The 21,049-nt window shown below is 42.2% G+C and overlaps 1 protein-coding gene across 2 annotated transcripts in view; it reads left to right on the forward strand.

Moving 5' to 3' along the window:
- Positions 1–21,049, forward strand: part of sptbn5 (spectrin, beta, non-erythrocytic 5) — a 66,424-nt gene that overhangs the window by 27,158 nt on the left and 18,217 nt on the right. For both annotated transcript variants that reach the window (XM_085257054.1, XM_085257055.1), the window contains 38 exons: positions 435–545; positions 928–1,107; positions 1,301–1,504; positions 2,062–2,211; positions 2,297–2,401; positions 2,610–2,798; positions 2,998–3,153; positions 3,776–3,964; positions 4,049–4,144; positions 4,481–4,602; positions 4,921–5,035; positions 5,526–5,639; positions 5,930–6,051; positions 7,033–7,195; positions 7,270–7,458; positions 8,128–8,205; positions 8,285–8,457; positions 8,561–8,651; positions 8,726–8,872; positions 9,097–9,234; positions 9,416–9,583; positions 10,785–10,873; positions 11,077–11,263; positions 11,555–11,623; positions 11,706–11,849; positions 12,673–12,869; positions 12,968–13,172; positions 15,321–15,500; positions 15,588–15,743; positions 15,840–16,057; positions 16,586–16,775; positions 16,856–17,032; positions 17,457–17,564; positions 17,742–18,502; positions 18,725–18,773; positions 18,850–18,918; positions 19,625–19,708; positions 20,678–20,769. In XM_085257054.1, coding sequence (XP_085113180.1) covers positions 435–545; positions 928–1,107; positions 1,301–1,504; positions 2,062–2,211; positions 2,297–2,401; positions 2,610–2,798; positions 2,998–3,153; positions 3,776–3,964; positions 4,049–4,144; positions 4,481–4,602; positions 4,921–5,035; positions 5,526–5,639; positions 5,930–6,051; positions 7,033–7,195; positions 7,270–7,458; positions 8,128–8,205; positions 8,285–8,457; positions 8,561–8,651; positions 8,726–8,872; positions 9,097–9,234; positions 9,416–9,583; positions 10,785–10,873; positions 11,077–11,263; positions 11,555–11,623; positions 11,706–11,849; positions 12,673–12,869; positions 12,968–13,172; positions 15,321–15,500; positions 15,588–15,743; positions 15,840–16,057; positions 16,586–16,775; positions 16,856–17,032; positions 17,457–17,564; positions 17,742–18,502; positions 18,725–18,773; positions 18,850–18,918; positions 19,625–19,708; positions 20,678–20,769 — 5,975 coding nt within the window. The remainder of the gene's footprint in view (positions 1–434; positions 546–927; positions 1,108–1,300; positions 1,505–2,061; positions 2,212–2,296; positions 2,402–2,609; positions 2,799–2,997; positions 3,154–3,775; positions 3,965–4,048; positions 4,145–4,480; positions 4,603–4,920; positions 5,036–5,525; positions 5,640–5,929; positions 6,052–7,032; positions 7,196–7,269; positions 7,459–8,127; positions 8,206–8,284; positions 8,458–8,560; positions 8,652–8,725; positions 8,873–9,096; positions 9,235–9,415; positions 9,584–10,784; positions 10,874–11,076; positions 11,264–11,554; positions 11,624–11,705; positions 11,850–12,672; positions 12,870–12,967; positions 13,173–15,320; positions 15,501–15,587; positions 15,744–15,839; positions 16,058–16,585; positions 16,776–16,855; positions 17,033–17,456; positions 17,565–17,741; positions 18,503–18,724; positions 18,774–18,849; positions 18,919–19,624; positions 19,709–20,677; positions 20,770–21,049) is intronic.

Genomic DNA, 21,049 nt, shown 5'->3' on the forward strand with positions numbered 1-21,049 from the left:
TTTGAAAGGTGCAAAAGAGATTGCATTTATAGAAACGCTATGGTGTACAAAAACTAAACCCCATCCAGCAACATAGACACAGCTGTAAAGAATTTCACTTCATCTATTTGTCATTGTATCTGAAGTACAAAGAACAGAAGGAAGATTAAAAGTCCAGATCATAGACTATACATGAAATGTGAGCATCAAGTAAGTCTGGTTATCAATCTACATCAATAAATGGTATGGTTGCAACACAAGGATAGACATACAGTGTCTGTTGATTATTAGTAGCTAACAGACTAAAAACCACTCGACACAGCTGAATCCTATTTCACAGTTACACTACACATCTGTCATTTTCTACTTTATGGGATAATGTTTTTTTTATCGATTATGTTATTGATGGTCCCCTGTGCAACACTTAAAACTTCTGTTCCTGTCTCTCTCTGTAGGAGCGACACAAAAGCATCCCTGACGATGTGGCAAAGGATTTGCATGGAGTGACGTCACAGCTGAGGAAACATGAGGCCCTGCTCCTTGAGCTTGCCACCACAGAGGAACAGGTGATAAAGTGCTAAATTTGTTGACCAAGGACATCATATAGTTAAGAAAAGATGTTTAACATCTGATTCAGCTTAAATGAAAAGATCACCATGGAAACAGTCTCTTATGGGTTGTTAACAGGCTAGGGAGCATTTCTAAAGTGGTTTACAGTCAGTCTAACCTACAGAATGTATTTTTCTGCCCAGTGATACATAAAATCACTCTGAAGGGCGGCATTTCTGACATCATTACTATAGAAATGTAGCAGAAGGAAAATCTGTTCAATACTCACTGATGATGAGCTCAATAAGACAGAGTGGAAGATGCTGTCTGACAAAATGACAAAGTGCCATTGGCTGGAATGAGACATCTTAATGTATCTTATCTCTTTCATTTCTATAGTTTCAAGAGCAGCTGGACTCTGTTGACTCTGTCCTGGAGCTTTGCACGCCCGAACTGAGTGTTCGCCTACAGAAAGTGCAGGACGAGGTGGTGGAACGGTGGGAGGAGCTGCGACTTCTTGCTGAGAAGAGAGAAGAGGAGCTCAAGCGGGCTTCCCAGCGATATCAATTCCTTAGCATGGTGAGGACAGATAGATACAGGATGCAGGTCTGAAAGTCTAAAGTAGTACTTCCTTGAGTTGTTCAGTAGATGTTTTGCATCTTTTTGTGGAGGTTTTTCAAGTGTATTTAGGTATAAGGGGAATTTTATCCATTTGGATTTTGTCCCCAACAATGAGCTTACTTCTGTCATCTTCCCCACTCTTCTTCTTCAGGTGCAAGACTACTTCCTGTGGTGCAGCCAGCTGATCAGTGCAATGGCAGTTGAGGAAAGCATCAGTGATGTGGCTACCGCTGACCTCCAGCTGGCTCAACATCAGCAGTTATGGGCTGAGATGGAGGCAAGACAGGAGACCTACCAGCAAGCTCTGGACATGGGAGAAGAGCTGCAGACACAGGACAAAAGCAACCAGAAGGAGGTAAGGAGGAGAAGTAAGATTTTGGAGACTCTGGGGATAGCTATATGGCACTTTTCTCATTTTATGGAATACAAACAGAAAATAAAAGAAAGAAAAGTCTGCAAGACCAGAAAGCAGATTAAAAAATACAGCTGCAAAATACAGAAAATCACAACTTCATTGTACCCTTCAAGCACTGTCCAAAACACATTGTGTGCATGAAAGGATTTAGGATGCTGAAGCAAACTCATCTCTGGAGATCAGCTTGGCTTTAATCATTAAGCTCATCTGTTGTGGCCTAGAGTCATATTCTGATTGATTTCAGAAATAATCATAAAGTTACGGTTACCATTTACCTATTAATGAAGTCCATGTTTGATAAGTATAGAAAGAGTTTGTTATCCCAGGGTGAGGAGGGGGTTCGGGTCCTGGGATAACAAGGGATAACAGCTCTTTAAAAAAGAGCTTAACCTTAAGATGAGATGAATCTGAATTTTTTTTCCCCACTGTTGTAAGGTAGACATTGACACAGTCTAGTCAGAGAAATTAGACTTTTTGTTGGGTGATGATTCTCTTAGGTGTTGGAGAAGATGGACGCTCTCCAGTCAGAGAGAGAAAAACTGGAGGAGAACTGGAAGAAGAAACAGAGCTGGTTAGAAACTGTTCACCTGGAGCAGATCTTCTACAGAGACGTCAACAGCATGGAGAAGATGTCCAACTCACAGGAGGTACACCTGCTGTATTTGTTCAAGAAAAAAACCCTGCAAAATAATGATACCATTGATGGTGAAAACTTCTGTCATGTCTCCACAGATCCTGCTGAAGAACAGCACTCTGGGAAATACTGTGGATGAGACAGAAGGTTTGATCAAACGCCATGAAGCTTTTGAGAAGCTGCTCAGCTCGCAGGAGGACAAGGTCTGTACTCCTTCTGAGGGTTGGTCCTTTCCCCTACAGTTAAAACAAAATGCACAGCTTCTTTAAAGTCAATTGGAAAAACTAAACCATTTAGTGACATGCTGAGGTAGAGTGAATGATAATACTCTACATTTTATAGTAATTACCACTTTCTACCTTGGTTGAGCCCCTGCTCATTTAAATCTACACTTCCCGCTCTCTGTTCCAGCTGTCATCTCTGAAGGAGTTGGCTGAACGTCTGAGGAAACAGCTGAGCAAAAAGAAGAGCGGACAAGTCAAAACCAGACTTAAAGCTCTCCTCCAGAGACGAGAGAAAATTAAAGAGCTTTCTGCCAAACGTGGGGAAGAGCTGGAGCTTTCCAGGCGTCTGTGCATTTTCAACCGAGATGTCGCAGAGGTAACTTGCTAACCAGTCAGAACACTGGGCAATGTTTGGTAGCTGGATCCCCAAATATCTTTAAGGTTTTTACAGTGTTAAAAAATAAGGTGTGATTGACGATAACTGACAAATGAAAAAACTCAGGTCTGATTTCCAGTTCAATTCTCTGTTTATAACACTGTTTAACCGTCCATCTACTTCTGTTTCTGTGCGTCAGGCAGAGGAGTGGGTGTCTGAGCGGATGCAGAAGATGGCAGAGGACAGTAAAGCTGACCTCAGCAACCTGCAAACCAAGATGAAACTCCTGCAGAAACATCAGGTGTTTGAGGCTGAAATCCTGTCTCACCATGAGATCATCAGTAATGTACTTTTGGTAAGAACAGCTCGAGGGCCAGCAGTAGGGCAAATTAATATGAAACCACAATAACAGAAAAGATTCAGCGGGAGTGAAAAGATCTGGGAGTGATCTACTAAAAACGTGCAAACATATGAGCAGATTTCATTTCAGTAATAACTAACATGAACAGACCTGCTGAAGGTGTAAGTAATCTGCCAAAAGAATAGCTTTGTGAACACAACCCCCCCCCCCCCCCCCCCCCCCAAAAAACAAAACAAAACAAAACAAAACAAAAAAACAACAACACAAGAGCTGGTCATGTTGCACAGTTCTGTGTGTGCACATTGCTGAATAAAGACACAATTAATATTGCCATGTAGCTAATAGTAAATCTGACTCCAAGTGGAAAAAAGTGGAAAACATGTATAGCAGTAATGCCACTTAACTTTAGGTTTAGGATTGTTTGACGTGATTGGACACAAAGAGGTGAGATGATAAGATGAAATGTTAATATGGATCTTTTTTTTAATTTACCTTTCAGAATTACCACTTACAGACATGATTTAGTGAACCTGTCAGTGTTGGTTAGATTGCGTCTTCAGCTTTGTGCCTTTGTGTCAAACATCTACATGCAGCCTGCTTTGTTCTTTGCTTCTAGGCTGGGGAAGAACTTGTATCTCTTCACCTGAGGTCCAAAGAGGTAAAGAAGAGTGCAGCCACACTCGAGCTTCACTGGGAAGAGCTGAAGAAGGCTGTGGCCATCCGTGGCAAAGCTCTGGAAGATAACAGAGCCTTCCTGGAGTACCTCCAGAAGGTGGAGGAGGTGGAGGCCTGGATCAGACAAAAGGTAGAGCACAGATAAATGGATGGAAGTGCATTGCTGTTAACATGGGGACATTTGTTACTTTACGTCTGTGACTCTGTGTTTCAGGAGGTTATGATTAATGTTGGAGATGTTGGAAAGGACTATGAACATGGAGTCCAGCTGCTGAAGAAGCTCAGTGAGTTCAGGGGAAGTGAAGATAAGGTAAGTAAACTTATGTTGTTCCAACGTGAGCTGCGAGAAACTACAGCTATGCTAGGCTGCAATGATAGTTACACAAGACACAGAGCTCAGTGTTTGATGACTCAACCTTTTGATGGCAATAGTGAAGTCGGACAGGGCCTCTATATACCACAAACAGGGAGAAGATGAAGAACACTGCTTTTAAATGCTTTGCTCTCTAGTGTTCTCCTCAAACAGGATACGAAGAGCTTAACATGACTAACATTACTGATATTATAGAAGGAATAGCTCAAACTGACCACAAGCCACACTGTTTTAATATGTCTGAAAAGTGACAGCCAAATCTGTAATCTGCAGGACGTGACAGTGGATGATGCTCATATCAAAGCCATCAACAAACTGGCAGCCAAACTAGAAAAAAGACAGAGTGCTGAGGAACTGGTGACTGTGACAAAGAGGAGGCAGCAGCTCAATGAAAGGTAACGTGTCTGAAGATCTTCCACTCGCTTCCACTCATGTGTTTTTTTCCCACTCATCCAGATCAGGGTCACAGTGGGGCTGGAGCTAATTCCAGCTGCTCCACAAGAGGAAGGGCATATCCTGGACAGGTCACAAGTCTGTCACAGTCACAGGCTAACACAAGTGCCTACATGGGTACCCATGCAATTATAGGGAGAACATTCACAGAAGGCCCCAGCTGACTGGTGGATTTCAACCCAGAACTTTCTTGCTGTGAGGCAACAGTGTTGACCAGCGCACAAACAAAATAATGCATCAAAGTGGTTCTTCTCCTCCAGGTGGAGCAAATTTCACGTTGATCTGAATAATTACAAGAACCAGCTCGAAGAAGCTCTGGTGGTCCACAGTCTCATCAGAGAACTGGAGGAGGTCAGAGACAGAGCTAATGAAAAGGTCAGGCAACTGTTTTTTTAACCTTGATGCTGCACTTCTAAAACACAAAATTATTACACTGTAAAAAATTGCACACTGTGAAAAATGTCAGCAAAAACAGAATGCAGTGATTTGAAAATCTCAAACTCATACAGTATTCACAAAGGAACATGAAAACAACATTCATCTAAAACTCCAGCAAATGGTCTCCTCAGCTGCCAGATGGACTGTAGTTAAAAGAAGTCAGGATGCTGCACAGTGGTAAACATTGCAATGTTCTAACTGTGTTGAAATGCTGGACCTGAGCTGATGTACTCACCTTTAATCCTGTCCGTCCTTCGTCACTCCCAGTCAGAATCTTAACATCTTTTCTATTTTTTATTGTGAATAAAATATGGGCTAATGAGATTTGCCAGTCATTGCATTCTGTTTTATTTACATTTGACCCAGCATTGCAACTTTTTTGGAACTTGGTTGGTATTTTGAAAAGGTTCCTCCTCGCTCTCTTTAGATGCTGCTGCTGCAGGATCAGGATTGTGGCTGCGATGTGGACAGTGTAGAAAACCTGATTAGACGCCACGAGGAAATAGAGAGAGAGGCTGGAGTTATCCAAGATAGAGCAAAGGTGAGGCACCCAAGGCTGCAACTGACACGTTCATTCTTGACTTTAGGAATTGTAACTGGAAAGCTTGCATGTAAGCTTGGTACCTGTTCACAAAGATGGTCACAAGTAGATGTTAAATAGATTAAAAACAAGACAAAAAAGCAAACCTTGACAGATGGAAACAAAAATCAGATGAATCTAATCTTGTCTAATCTTTCATCAAAAAACTAAATGCAGTTTTATAAGTCCAGCTCATTTGCCAAATTACCACCTCTATGACTAAAATGACTGACTTACTTCTGTCTCATCAGTCTCTGGAAGAAGGCTTGTTGGGTGATGTGAGTGCTCAGTCAGTGATGAGCGACAAGCTGAAGACCAAACAGAAAGAAGTCCAGAAGACTCTGAAAACTTTGGACAAGGAACTCAAACACAGGTAACTTTAATCTACTATTAGAAGCAACAGTGATTTCAATTATTTTAATTGCTGAAAGTTTTCAAAGGTCAGAGCATTGGGTAATTAACAGTGAAATAACTATGTAGGCACCAATGAAGTTTGCCAATGTTTTCTTTGCCATCTCTATACCTTGTCTAAAATCAAGCAGTCTGGCAAATTCCTTGAATTCCTCGCAGGATTGTCACTCACCACTTTATCTAGGCTACCGAGCAGCTTTTGAATTATCTGTGTGATTGTTGTTGATGGAAAGTGTGGTATTTCCAAAACCACGGAGTAGCAATCTGTGATTATCAGGTTGTGTTGGTGCTTACCCTCACATTGATCCATAGCAACTTTTTCCAGGGTTGTTCTGGGAGCAGCTTGGATATTGAGTTTAGTTTAGTTAGTTTAGATATGAGAGGTTCTTTTGGTTGACTTTTCAATTCATAGCACACAGGTAGAGCACCGTCTTTACCTGTGCTCGTCTTTCGGTGCAGCTCTGTGTAGACAGCTGTTGTTTTATCGTTTCATCCATTTTGCTGGTGGGTGCAGGAATCCCGTCCAACACTAGCCACACAGCATGCCACATCGCACTGAGTGTTAGCCAGAGGGCTAGGTGACAGGTTGTGATAAGCGTTTTCACTTTAGCATACTCCTATACTGGATTCTCATGTCTAAAATCATGGGAACATGTTGGGACTGTAGTTGCACACTGTTCCAGGTGTGGTATGTAATGAGAGGTACTGGACTAGCTGAAGCTCGGTCTGTCTAAACTAGCTAGGCCATCGAGGTATCCCTCAAACTTTCTACAAGCCCACACACCTGCTAAAGGCTTTTTTTCCCTCTCACTAAGCATGCAACATGTTAACCACTGGACTTTTAGAGGCCCAACAGTGTTTTACATTAGTAAAAATCAAAAATACGGATAGTGATCAGAAGAACTCCCTCAGGAAAAACTCAAGAAGAAATGGTCTTTTTCAGAAAAGAAAAGCTGCAGGAGGCTCACCAGTTGCAGCTTTTCAAGGCTAACCAGCGCCTCCTGCTGGAGTGGAGTCTCAAACAAAGCAGTGAGATGGCAGAAAAGGGACTTCCCAAGACCAGAACAGAGGCTGACCGGCTCATTGTGGAGCATCAGGACTGGAGGGTGAGCACTGTGGCTTACTTAAACTTTACTACCTTAATGAAGTAAATGCCAATTTTAAACGTTGCTGTTTTTAGACGGAGATTGACGCTCGTGCTGAACGCATCGACTCTGTCAGGGACTTTGGTCTGGGTCTCATCCGGTCTGGTCACAGCTCTAAGTCAGAGATCCAAAAGGCTTTGAACCAGCTAGAGGAAGCTAAAGCTGGACTGGACCGAGCCTGGTTGAACCGTAACATAACCTTGGAGCAGGCCCGTACACTACAGGTGACACAGCAGCGGCCCCCAAAATAATTTAATATGACTTTTTGATGTGAATAATGAATTAATATAGTCTCATTCATATTTATAAGTATATTTGCAAAATTAATTTGCTGAATAAATCTCAGATTTAATTAAAATAAATATATTTCATGTATTGTAAGTTAACCTGGTCCTCTTAGCATTACACTGAATAATCCTTAATATAATTGACGAGATCAGACAAGATCGGGCGTTCTCAGGGTGGTATGGCTGTTCTGTGACTGCAGCTCAGGCGGTAGGGCAGGTCATCTACTGATCCTCCTTCAGTCTGCATGCCAAGTATCCTTGGGCAAGATACTAACCCCAGATTGCTCTCCCCAATGCTACATTTGCTATGAATGGTAGTTAGGAAGCACTAAGAACCTTAGCAGACAGTGCTTGTGTGATTGGATGAATGTGGCATGTTGTGTAGAGTGCTTTGAGTACTCTGGGAGAGTAGAAAAGTGCTATATAAGAATCAGTCCATTTACCACAATTGACACATATGATTGAGCTACTTTACATAACTGAAAAGTTTCAGCTACCTTAGCAAGGTGGATTTTGTGTCTTCTTGTAGTTAGACATAAGACAACTATGAGACACAGCTTTAGCAGTCAGATTAGCTTTTGCTGAGCTCTTCTCTGTATCCTTCAGATCTTCCTGACCTCTGTAGAACAATGTGAGAGCTGGCTCAACAACAGTGAAGCCTTCCTGTCTAATCAGGACCTCGGGGTACGGATGATTTGCTTCAGAATCATACATATATAGGAAAGTACTCTTATGCTGTGAAAGCAACCTATTCTTTTTGCAGAGCTCAGTGACAGAGGTAGAAACACTGCAGAGGAAGCAGATTCAGTTTGAGGAAGCCCTGGAGGCTCAGGGAGACCAGCTGGACCAGGTAGAGAAGCTGGCCCAGGAGATGATCCAACAAAAGCACTATGATGCCAACAACATCAGAGCAAAGAGCAAAGCACTGACCACCAGGTAGTCATCAGACATCTCAGCCACACACTTTCCAATTAAAGCAAGTACTGTAGCTGGAAATAATGTTTTGACTCCTGCTTGCTCACCTGCTGTGTTTGCGCAGGCGGAGTCAGTTGCAGCGGCAGAGTAGATCTCGTTACAAAGCTCTGGATCAATCCCTCCAGCTGCAGCAGTTCTTGTCCAGCAGCTACCAGGTAACTTTCTGAACTCTGCTGAAGCCTAATTTGTATTGTTCTTCAGGGGTCTATAGCAAATTTGTGTTTTCCAGGTATGTGTGTGGCTGAATGAGCGTAACGCCATAGCACTGGATGAAAACTGGAGGGAACCAAACAACCTTCAGGCAAAGCTGTTAAAACATCAGAGCTTTGAAGCAGAGATCCTCGGCAACCGCTACAGGGTGGAAACCCTCACTAAGGTGGATTTTCTTAAGTGTCTGTGTATTTCCCTGATTACAGCTCTAGCTGCAAGATGTCTTGGGCTGGACAGTTAACGGTTTATTCCTGAGAAGTGTCAAAAAGATTATCCCATCAGAATTTTTGTCCTATTTAGACCATCTCTTAGATTTTGCTAACATTTCAGACTTTATTGTTTGTTTACACCATTGGGAATATAAAATGTTGCCTATTGGGTGCTTTCCAGGAAGGAGAGAAGCTGCTGTCTGAGTCTCTGTCTGCTGAAGGAAAGGTTCGACCTCGACTCAGAGAGCTGACTGACAGCTGGGATACTCTGATCCACAACGGCAAGGAGAAGAAAACTAGACTGCAGGAGGCCTACCAGGTACTTGCCCAGTCATGTTTAATGTTGCCCTTAAAACTATAACTTAATTTCAACTTAAACCTACTCAACTTTAATCCTTAACTAAATCTTCATAGAAAACATTAAAGATTTCTTTCATGCTCATTGCCCTGGAATTGTAGGGAGGCACATAAAGTTCTCTGAATGCCCTTTGTGTGTTTAGGCATTGCAGTTCCAGCGTTCATTGGATGACATGGAGCAGTTCGTGGCGTCAGTGGAGAGGGAGCTGGCCAATGAGGACTGTGGCAGTGACCTACCCTCTGTGAACAGACTGCTGAAGGAACTGCAGGGGGTGGAAGAGGAGATGGATGGACACCAAGACCGAATCCAGGTGCAAGCGCGAGGGTGGACATAATGCTTAGTTGTTTTAAATCCTCATAATTTTGAGTTTTTAGTTTGATTTTTTTTCATTACTAATTATATCTAAGCTACATACTAGATTACTTCTATAATGATATTATAGCCGTCATGGTCCTGGGTCTTTGTCCCAGGGTTTATGCTATGGATTGTGTGAATCGGGTTAAAATGATATTCTAAGTTAGGCTAGGTTCTCTGATTGTTTCATGTTCGGTTTTCTTGTAATTCTGAGTTCTCATTCGATCATTTAGTTTCTGTTTAGTTTCTAGCTCTTAGTAAGTAAGCAAGTAAAATTTTATTTATATACCACCTTTCAAGACAAAGATCACAAAGTGCTTCACAAAGAAATACCAAGGCATTTAAAAGAAAAAACAGACGAAAAGGTTCTTAGTGATCATAGTTTTCCCTGCCTCTGAGTCTAATCTTCTCCTGTCAGTCAGTCTTGTCTCTGTGTTTATTCCTGTCTCCCCAATTGCTGCGTCTTGAGTTTCTGTCTGTGGGTTTCCTGTGTCCTGTGTCTAGTATATTCATTTTTGCTTCCTCCCTGTCCCATTATGCCAGTTAGCTTCCAGCTATGTTTCCCATCCCTTGTGTATTTAGTCCCCTGTTGTCCTCTGCCTGTTGTCGCGTCATTCCACATTGCTGCGTGTCTCTCCCATGGTCCTCGTTTCTCCTAGTGGTTCTAGTCTAGTTTCTCTGTTCCTAGTTTTCTAGCTTCATAGTTCTTTGTTTCCAGTTTTAAGTTATGTTTACATATATCCCGTGTCTCAGTGTTTACAGCAAAATAAAGCTGCCTCTTTTAGTTCATCACCTTTGTGGCAGCTCCTGCCTGCCACACAGCACACTCATGACAATTGCCCACCCTACTTCACAACAAACATTAATGTGAAATTTATTTTAAAAACCCCACCATATTGTTAACATCAGCTAAATGTTAGTGGAGACACATTATTCATGTTAATGACTATATGTTTAACTCAGTTTTAAGTCTAAAGGGAAAAATAACCTTACTTATACTTCTTTGGTTTCCAAACTGGCATGCCACACTAGAGTTGCCTGCCACCATCATGGAAAAAGAGCATTGTAGATTCACTAAAGTGTGACAAATGTCAGCTTGCTTTGTAAATCCACTGCATATATGAAGTATATGTAAATGTATATATTTTATATATCAGGGTCTGGTGGACACAGCAAAGAGCTTCCACTCTCAGGGTAACTTCCTGGCTGAGGAGATTCAGACCAGAGTGGCACACACCATCAACAGGTTTGTAAACAGTAGATCATTTGCACTGTGAAGAAATCTGGTTGTATACATAATGTAGCCGACTTCCTCATGTCTCTTTATAACCTTGGAAGAGGTTGATGCTCTTCCAAGGGTATAACAACTGTTATAAAAATTAAAATATCACTAAATGAGAAAAAAATGTTTGAAATGTATTTCACCGGTGTTGGTCTTTACTCTGACAGGTACAACAGTCTGGCGCAGCCCCTGCAGAGACGTAAGGAGAACTTGGAGGCCTGGCAAGTCCTGTTCCAGTTCTACAGAAATGTGGAGGAGGAAACGGCCTGGCTGAATGACAGACTGCCCTCCATCACTGCCAAAGACTTGGGCAGCTCCCTCAGCAGTAGCCAGCAGCTGCTCCACAAGCACCAGGTGACCACTTGCAGAGTTTACTGACAGTGAGGAAGGAAGAAAACATATCTAAATTAATTAATATTCATATTATTACAGACATCATAATTTTAATAAGACATTTATAACCTCCTGGACTTTATTTGTAGCTCCAAATTGCAATTGTTTTTATAGTTAAGGACATCTTTGATTACTTGTTTAGTGGTCTGGTCATAGGTTATTAAATAGCATCTATGGTTCAAATTGTTCCAGGTTTTGGGTTACTTTTGTTGTGTTTATTGAAAAATATAATTTGCAAATCATTTTTTAAAGACCTTGATGCAGGAGATCTCTGGACGCATGCCATTGGTCCAAGCAGTTCAGGAGGCGGGGCATAGTCTGGTAAGGATCTCTTTGATTTCGGCATTGTTATAGCTGGAATGTTTAAGAAATGATCCGGGAACCTTATGTGTTCTTCTCTCAGGTCAGGGGCCGACACTTTGCATCTCACGATATCCGGGAGCGTCTGGAGGACTTAAAGAGTCTGCATGAGAAGCTGACGGTAGAGGGTGAGAAGAAAGTGAAACTACTGCAGGAGGCAGTCAGCATACATGCCTTCCTCACAGAGGTAACAGACACATGACATAAAACTGAGATTTAACGTATAAAGGTCCCCCTTTTTAGATATATTATAAAATATCTGAAAAATAAGTTTTGTTTCAAGTATCATAAACCACAGACTGTAATCACTCACATCCTCAGACCATGCCGCAATGTTACCGACTGTGACTCCATCAACATGCTATGCTGCTCTTGTTCAAAAAATAAAAGTGGCGCCTTCGCCTCAAGGCGCTTTATATTGCAAGGTAGACCCTATAATTTTACATACAAACAAAAACCCAACAATCATATGACCCCCTATGAGCAAACATAACTCCCTTTTAACAGGAAGAAACCTCCGGCAGAACTAGGCTCAGGGAGGGGTCGCGGTCATCAGCCGTGACCGGTTAAATCCTGAATTGATATTTAAATAGAAATGTATTTTGCCAGAAATACCTTTAATAATATATTTCTGACTGTCTGAATCAAAATTGAATTGAATCAGAACCTCGTGGATGAAAATCAAATCCATTTTAGAAATCTGTGACAATACCCAGTCCTATGTATAACCGCTCATTACTAGCAACACTGTAGCTGACTGTATATAAAAGATTTAAGTCATACAATTGTACAAATTACCCTCTGAGCAGGTCACTATCACAGGAAGAGACAGAACACCATGTACTCTCACGGTCAATTTAGAATCAACAACTAATCTAACAAGCCTTTTTTGGACAGTTGGACTGGTTTAAGACATTATTTTATGTTATGTATATAATCACAACAAAAAAAACTGTAAAAGAAAAAAAAAAAACTTTACCTGTTATGTGCCTATTTTTGTGTGTTTGAAGGTTTCAGAGCTCCAACTGTGGTTAGAGGAGCAGCAGGTGGGTTTAGAGTCTCGAGACTGCGGGAGGAGTGAGGAGGTGACGGAAGCTATGCTGAGGAAATTGGACTCTGTGGCTGTAGAACTGGACAACCAGAGGAGGACAGTGGAGAAGCTGCAGGAGAACGGTGCATCGTTGCAACACCTTAGACACCCCAAGAGGTAAAGCGGTGTGTAGTACGATGCAGTATCATCATTCTGCTTGGGTTTTTTTTTTTACATTTTGAAACTTAAAAGAAAAGAATGTTTCTGTTTTTCAGCCACCTGGTCAGTGAGTCTCTCCCAGCTGTCGTTGAATGTTTTGAGATGCTCCTCAGACTTTCTGCATCCCGTCGTGCCGCTCTGGAAGATCAGCTCCGTCTCTATGTGTATGAGAGAGAGGCTAAAGAACTCCAAACATGGCTGACCTCCAAGAGAACGATGGTAGAGTCCACCGACTGTGGACAAGATCTGGAGAATGTGGAAGTGAGTCACGTAGAAAAATAATCATGGGTTTCTTGTGCTTCATAGTTTTTAAAAAGTAGAATGGTTGAGCCATCAGCTATCAATTGCTGCTCCTGTGAAACTAGCTCCCAGTTTGGGTTGTAAGATTAGATTTCCAACTTTCTTTTTGATGATGCTTATAGTCAGGGCTGGATCAGTTGATCCTAAACCAGCCCTTAGTTATCCTGTTATAAGCTCAGTCTGCCGGGTGACTTCCCATCATACACTGAGAATTTGTTCTGTACTCATTTATTTTCACTCCTCATGTGTTTATACACCACTACTGCATGGCATTAACTTTTCTCTTTCCCTTCACCTACTAACCAGTCATGGCAGCTGGTTGGCCTTTTTCTGCTGGAAGTCTCTTCCTGTGAAAAAGGAGTTTGTCATTCCCACTCTTGCCAAGTGATGCTCTTAGGGGATCAACTTAAAATGACTTTTGTTGGTGACTGTCGTTGTGAACTGGTGTTAAATAAATAACTAGCCTGTGCTAGTGCGCCATAGATATAGTCAGGCTTGCCTCAATTCACAGCTTGGGTTTAGGAACCAGTGTCCAGGAATAAGCCTGGACTCTAGTTTCCCTTAGTGAGAGGTAGCGGGCAGGGGTGGGTATACTTTTATCACTCTGGCTTGTTGCCTGTATGTTGGTTCACCAGTGCACAAGAGCATTGCTTTTCTGCACCTTCAGGTCGGGGAAACGGTCCAGAGACAGGAGCAGAGCTGTTAGTTGCTCACCATCTAGTGACCACTGAGGACACTGGAATGGACAGACCTGGCCCCCCAGATGTGTAGTGAGGGTGCATAAGCCGTGTCTGACAGTGGACGTATTCAGCTTTATTAGCTTGTGGGACTGTGGCTGATAGATATTGACAGGCCAAGCGGATTATGGCTCTGTCAGGAGCTGAACCAAAAGAGTTTGGAAAGAGTTTTGTGAGCCCACCGAACAAGACTTGATCTGCCTTAGTTGACCTCTCTTACCCAGGCAATTCCAGCAAAACATCAGGTGATTCTGGATGAACATGCAGCCCTCTTCTGGACTGCGCCCAGCTGAAGCTAAGCTCCAGTAATGCTCAGGTTGTCAGGAAATAAACAGCTCATCTGATTTCTCTGACTACAGCTGTTTTTTCCAAATATGTCCCCAAGGTCCCCGAGGGGCACAAGGTGTTAAAGCCCTGATACTCTGCTGAGTAAAATGGAGGTGGCTGAAATGCCAAGAGTTGGATTGTGGGGCATTTGTATGATGTCTCCAATTTTTATTTGTGTAGAAATTCATAAAGTCATTGCTAGTTAACGTTAAATGAGTACTCGGCTCAACAGAACTCTCTGTCACTCCGGTCCGGAAAGCTGGGGTTGTTCCTGTTTTCTTCAATCAGTGATAAATATTAGTTTTATGGAGGGCCCTTTTTTTTGGGGGGGGGGGGGGGGGGGGAGAGCCACTAATGGGAAAACCATTATTGGATTTTTTTGTATTTGAAATTTTGTTTTCTTTTTTCGTGATTTCTTTTTTTATGTTTTGGGCTTTAAGAAGTATAGAGAGTAGACAGGTAAGCAGGGAGTGATTTGGGAGAGGGATAATGTGACACAGAGAAAGGTCTGTGGTAGATTCAAACCCAGATGAGCTATAACAGCACCTATTGAACTAGTTTTTCTAACTGTAGAATCAGTGACGGGACTTTAAAAAATCTGTCCATCTTCTTATCTTGGGCGACCGTGGTTTGCCTGCACCAGTGTGTGAATGTGAGAATGAATGAATAGTGGAATTGTAAAGCACCTTGGGTGCCTAGAAAAGCGCTATATAAATGCAATCCATTATTATTATTATTATCCAATTCAGGGTAGCAGGAAGTTTGTTCAAACTTATGAAAACAGAGACTCCAAGTTATATTGATTGCATTTGTTTGGGTTTAGTTTCATATTTATTTATTGTAGCATATCAGTTTTTGGCTTGAAAAAATCTTAAAAAGGAAGAGACTTTACTGGCACACAAATAGAGAAAATGGTCAGTTTGTAGTAAATATTAAACCAATGTTCTACCAGGGTGTATATCTTCTGAAACTCTTAGGTCTCAAACTGCTAATATCTCCCTCTTTATTCATTTCTTAGCTTTTTGTCCCTTCTCTCCATCTATAGGTCCTTCAGAAGAAGCTGGAGGTTCTGGTTTCAGAAGTTTCCGGTTTGGGTCGCAGCCGACTGACCTCAGTACAGCAGCTTGGCCGAGGGCTGCAACAAGACGATCAGGCTCGCAGGAGGGATGATGCACTCAGCAGGCTGTGGGATGAGCTCAACAGTAGCATAAGGACCAGAGAACAGGTATAGATCTGATAGATCAAGCTACCTTTGGATGAGTTGATCTGGGTTAGAGGTTGTGAGAATGATGGTCTGTCCTGTGTCCTTCAGAATCTGCAGGCAGCAAGGGAGATTCATCAGTTTAACCACGATGTGGAAGAACTGAAGGGCTGGATGGCTGAGAAGGAAGCAGTACTGGACTCAGAGGACCTGGGCCACGACCTGCATTCCATCCAGACTCTGATGAGTCAACATGAAGCATTGGAGGTAGGAAATGTCCACCAAACACTGCATCAAAGCTAAGTGGTGGATGCATGACAGCTGAATGAATGTTCCTGCCTCGTTGTCTGTCTTTTCCATCAGAGGGACCTGGTTCGAATCTCTGAGGAAGTAACCAGGAGTAGAGAAGTAGGTCGCACACTGAGCAAATCCCAGCCTCAGGCCAGGTCCTCTGTGACTCAGCGGCTGGATGACCTAGAGGACTGCTGGACCAGTATCCAGGACAAGGCCTCCCTACGACGGGCCAGACTGGGCCAGGCAGAAGATGTGCAGAAATACCTTTCCCAGTGGACTGAACTCATGTAGGTTCTGTCAATGGAAAAAAAAATTATTCACACACTACCCAAAATTCAAAAACACTACAAATAGTATTAAGTAATTATTAAGTTTAGCTTTATTTTTCTATACAAACCCCCAAAGTATTTGTGTTTCAGCCTGGTCTCAAACCAGGGACCTTTCATGTGTTAGCCAAATGTGTAAATCACTACACTGTGGAGTCCAGTTGGTAAAGCTCATTGACATTGGATTAAACTGCTTTAGAATTTTTATCTGCAAGCGGCTTTACACCCCAGGTCTTCCTTTCATGTGATGTTTGACGACATCAGTTTCATATCAGTTGTCAGTTGTTGTCACCCGCTCTGTTCTGGGGTCATGTGCCCAACTCCACTTTCCATGTATGTGCACAGAAGAGTGTGCAGGTGCCAGAAAGCTACTCTGCCAGATATAAGCACAAATGAAAATAACAACCTCTTTGTTCCTACCAGCAGATTACCAGCTTTCTCTTTCAAAGAAGCAGTATTTTAAAGATTGCACATTGTCTTGTGTTCCAGGGCGTGGCTGAAGGAGATGCTGTCTCTGGTGAGAGGGGAGCCTCAGAGTGGTGAGGGAAGTGACCTGGAACAGCTCATTAAAAAGCATGATGAGTATCGCGTCCAGATTGACAGACAACTAATCAAATCACAGGCCGTCAAACAGAAAGGAAGTCGTCTGATTGAGGACGGAAACTTCATGTCTGAGAAGGTAGTTTGGCACATCAAACATCAACAACAATAGAAATGACTCCGAATGGCTGATATCCCTCTGTATATTCCTCCTCTCAGGTGGAGCAGCGTATCTGTGAACTAGAGGAGCTGGAGATGCGGGTGGAGAAGGTTTGGGAGGAAACCAGGCTGCTGTATCAGGAGGATCTGGAGATTGTCCTTCTGCAGAGAGAGCTGGAGCAGGCTGAGCGCTGGCTGAGCTCCTATGAAAGCACTCTGATGGCTGAGGAATACGGGGTATGCGAATGCTGAGAATTGGACAGAAAAGTGAAATGGACAGATGTCTCTATGGGTCAAGCACACTTTTCACTTTTCAACTCTTTTGTAGCGATTCATGGAAATTGTTGCCCTGTATCAGGGTATATTTTTGCCTGTAGTGTGTTAGTAATGCAGATAAATGCAGAGGTAGGAGGAAAAAAGATATCTAACATAAAATGATTTGCTCCTTGTTGTCCATCGTTCAATATGGATGCGTTTTTATTTTACCCCTGAAGGAAGGCCATGTTATACCTGTTATAATAATAGACTCAATACACCTGTTTGAAATAAACTGAAATTATTTTTGAAGGAAGATTTCAGAGGATGGAGTCCCCAAGACGTCACTCAGAACTCGTGGCATTAAAACGTCTCTTAACCAGAACATCTTCTGTGGTTCCTCCAGGATTCTGTGTCTGACGTTATGGAGCTCCTTAAGAGGCAGGAGGACTTGGAGGCCATGATCCAGGCCCAGAGTGACCGTTTCATTGCACTTCAGAAAAAGAAAACACAGGTAACATTAACAACAGGAAAGAATAGAGTTTCATAGACTAAATCAAAGGCTTTTTCCCCAAACACTGGTTTTCTCTTTCTTTATTAGGTACTGAGATCTTAAAAATGTCTTAAAACCATTTATTTAGATTTTTGTAGTGCATGAACCCTGTTAAAAACACTTTCTTTTTTATTGCAGAGGGAAAACAGACTGGGTCTTCATGGAAATGAGGAGAAGGACCTCCAGTACAGACAGCCTCCAGCTAGAGTTTCCTCCCTGAGAAGTAAACCATCAGAACTAAAGACCCCACGGATCTCCTCTAGAGACGTTCATGGGGCCAGCAGTGGCAGGCAGACAGACAGAACAATCAGACCATCCGTGCTGGAGAAGAAAGCAGAAGCTGTCTCTAGTTCTCCTAGCCCTCTTCTCAGCCCACCACTAGGACCTGGATCAGATTCAAAGATTATTAAAAAAGCAGAATCGGCTGACAGCTCTGATGAGTCCGATGAGTCCAGTCCCAGCCCGACAGTTAACGCCGGGAGAAGGCAAATCAAAAATTCACACCTAAATTCTAACACTCCCCTTGGAGAATCAGCGGATTCCTCTTCACAACCGCCTCCTCAGTCCCATTCACTAAAAGAGACTCGGCCTAGGTCCAAACCACCTGTGGCTCCAAAGCCCAGAATTTCCTTTTCAGAGCAGGCGTTTGGCTGCCGCTCTGATTCTCCGAACCTTCCAGAGAAACCCACCACTCCACCAAACTCACCTTCAGCAATCAGACGACTTGTTGCCCCCACTGAACCGCCACCACCTCCACCTGTGAAAGAAAGATGTATTCGCCCTAAATCACCAACATCAAGGCAGCCCGATGTGCCTGGCTCTCCTGCTCCACCTGCTGCTGATCACATTACACCACCCAACGCCCCGACGGCTGCACCAATCACAAAGGAGGATAAGACGTGAGCATGCCCCGTTTCCTGCTGCTTTGACATCGACTGGCTGATTCCTCAACTTAAAAAAAAAAAATGTTACTGCAGTGGTTTCATCTCATAGCAAGAAAATATATATTAATCATCCATGGGATCAGTATGCTGCGCTAAAGAAATTGCACACACATAATTATACAAAAAACATTAAAAAGTAAGTTAACTCATGGTTGACCTTATTCCCCCCTCTCCTAGACCTCAACAAAAGTCTTTAGATCTAGCAGAGGGGCAACCCGAACCTGAGGTATAAACTGTCTTATTCATTAAATTAATAAGCATCATCAACCACATGTTCTCACACCTGTCATACTTACTGCCAGGTCACACCTGGGGAGCCAATCAGAATGGAGGGCGTGTTGGAGATTAAGCTGAAACAAGGAGGAAACAAGGTGAGAGACATGTTACACATCTGTAACTGATGATATGATCTTTATAAAGATATCTAAAAACGAAATTTCATATTGGGCATGAAGTCAACGTGCTTCTTTGTTTGATACATTTTTAATTTTATTTACACATCTCTATCAAACTGGATGGACAACCTGATGGAAAAGGAGCTATTCGGCTTCCCAGTTGGATTTTCCAATTTTTATGTCTTGGTGGTTGCTAACACAGTATGAAATCATGCTCTTTATAAGGTATCCAGTTGTGATTTTGTTGCTGTACTGAGTAGCTGCTTAACGGAGGAAGATGCTGTACTCAGGATTGTTTCTAAAGGCTAAAGAAAATAATGTAACATTATAGTGTTGCCCACTTAAAGTGAGAGGAGATAAGCAGAGTGAATTGCTCTGTTGTTTTCCTCGTACATCCACACCCTGAAGACTGCAGAAGCTGATACACATTGGTGTATTTTTAATGCCATTAGCCAGTAAAATGAAGGTCTTTTATTACTTTTTGAAACCTACTTTGAGTACCTGGATGATTTATGCCAGTTTTCTTTTTGCCACTCTACCCTTCCATTAGCACCGGTGGTTTGAGAGACACCAGTGGTGCTCCTTTTATTTCCTTTTATTCCCGAGAACCTTTTTGGGTTATGGCAGCCTGTTTGTTGTGCCCACTGTTGAAGCATTGGCTGAGGCTCCTCTTTTGTTGCAGGGTCTGGAGCACTGGGAGGAGGTCTTTGCTGTTCTGCAGGGAGAGACTCTCAGCCTGTTTAAAGACACAGCAGCTGCTGCACAGGTAGAGAACATTAAAAAGCCACTGCATCACTGACAGCACTGCCTACATGACATGACAGCAGTTTGGGTAAAAACAATTAAGTCCTGTCCTGAGTGCGTTTAGCACCATAGCAGATGGACATGTTTGATGGTATCATGTGTCCTTGACACAGCGATCCCATTTACCTAGGCTCCCCTGAGGCTGGGTTTGTATCTTCTCCCAAAATCAAACTGAGGATCTTTCTTTCTTTTAAGATGAATGTGTGAGTGTATCCTGAGAAATGACGGGAAAAAGAAACTCAACAAAAAACAGCATTTATTTGTTTAAAGAAAACATTAAAAATAATAAAAAAATAATAAATTCACACATTTCTTTTTCTAACGTATTCAACAATGAAGCAAATAAGGGCTTCCATTAATAGAGATGGCAGTCATGATTCTCTTTTTTTCTAATTCAGTCCTCATTTAGAATTTGAAAATCTCTTCATGCTCTGAATAGACGCCACCATAATCAATGCAGAAGCTAACTTTAAAGGTTTTCAAAATATTTTGGTAACTTGAACAAGGGTTTTTGACTTTTATCCAAATCTGGAGATTTTTATTTTTTCTTTCAAAGTGTTTTTAGCATGATCATCTTTATTGGAAACATTTTCATATATTAAATTCAACTTCCTTAACTTCAAGTTGCTTTCAAACAATTATGTTTATGCAATGAAATGAAATGTCTGTTGGAGTCAAACTCAAAATATTCCAAAATTCAAAGGAACTTGCTGCCAAGGCTGCTGTTTTTGTGTTCTTCAGACACAGAATAATTACTCGCAGTTGAGCGTAGGTCGTGTCTAATGCATACTCAGTGTGTTACGAAAAGGAAAATATTGCAGCTTATTTTTCTACAGGAAGGATTATAACCACAGTGTTCTCCATCTGCCTCTGCACGTTCACTAATAATCTCAGTGAGGTTACACTGTTTAACTCTGTTGTGCTTTCACAGAGGACATCTAGGTGGCCTCCTATCAACGTAGTTGGAGCAGTTTGCAGGGAGAATCGCTACTACAGAAGCAAGGAGAACACTTTCAGACTAATGTAAGAGCTGCACGCTTCATGAACAGTGTAAACACAAGCACAACACAACATTGGAGCATTGGAAAGTTGACTTTAATGTTGTTGCTAAAGTTAGAAATCACAGCTTCTCTATGCTGTATGACTGTCTGATGTATAGGACATTCTGAAACTTCATATTTACACTTAAAATTGGCTACTATATTTTTTGGACTAAAGGCGCACTTAAAATCCTTTAATTTTCTCAAAAATCAACAGTGCAGCTTATAATCTGGTGCGCCATATGTATGAAGTTGATGGTTGA

Source organism: Mchenga conophoros, linkage group LG19 (assembly GCF_057382185.1).
Source record: "Mchenga conophoros isolate Kocher_MC1m ecotype Shallow Benthic linkage group LG19, M_conophoros_male_GT1.1, whole genome shotgun sequence".
NCBI classification, from domain to species: Eukaryota; Metazoa; Chordata; class Actinopteri; order Cichliformes; family Cichlidae; genus Mchenga; species Mchenga conophoros.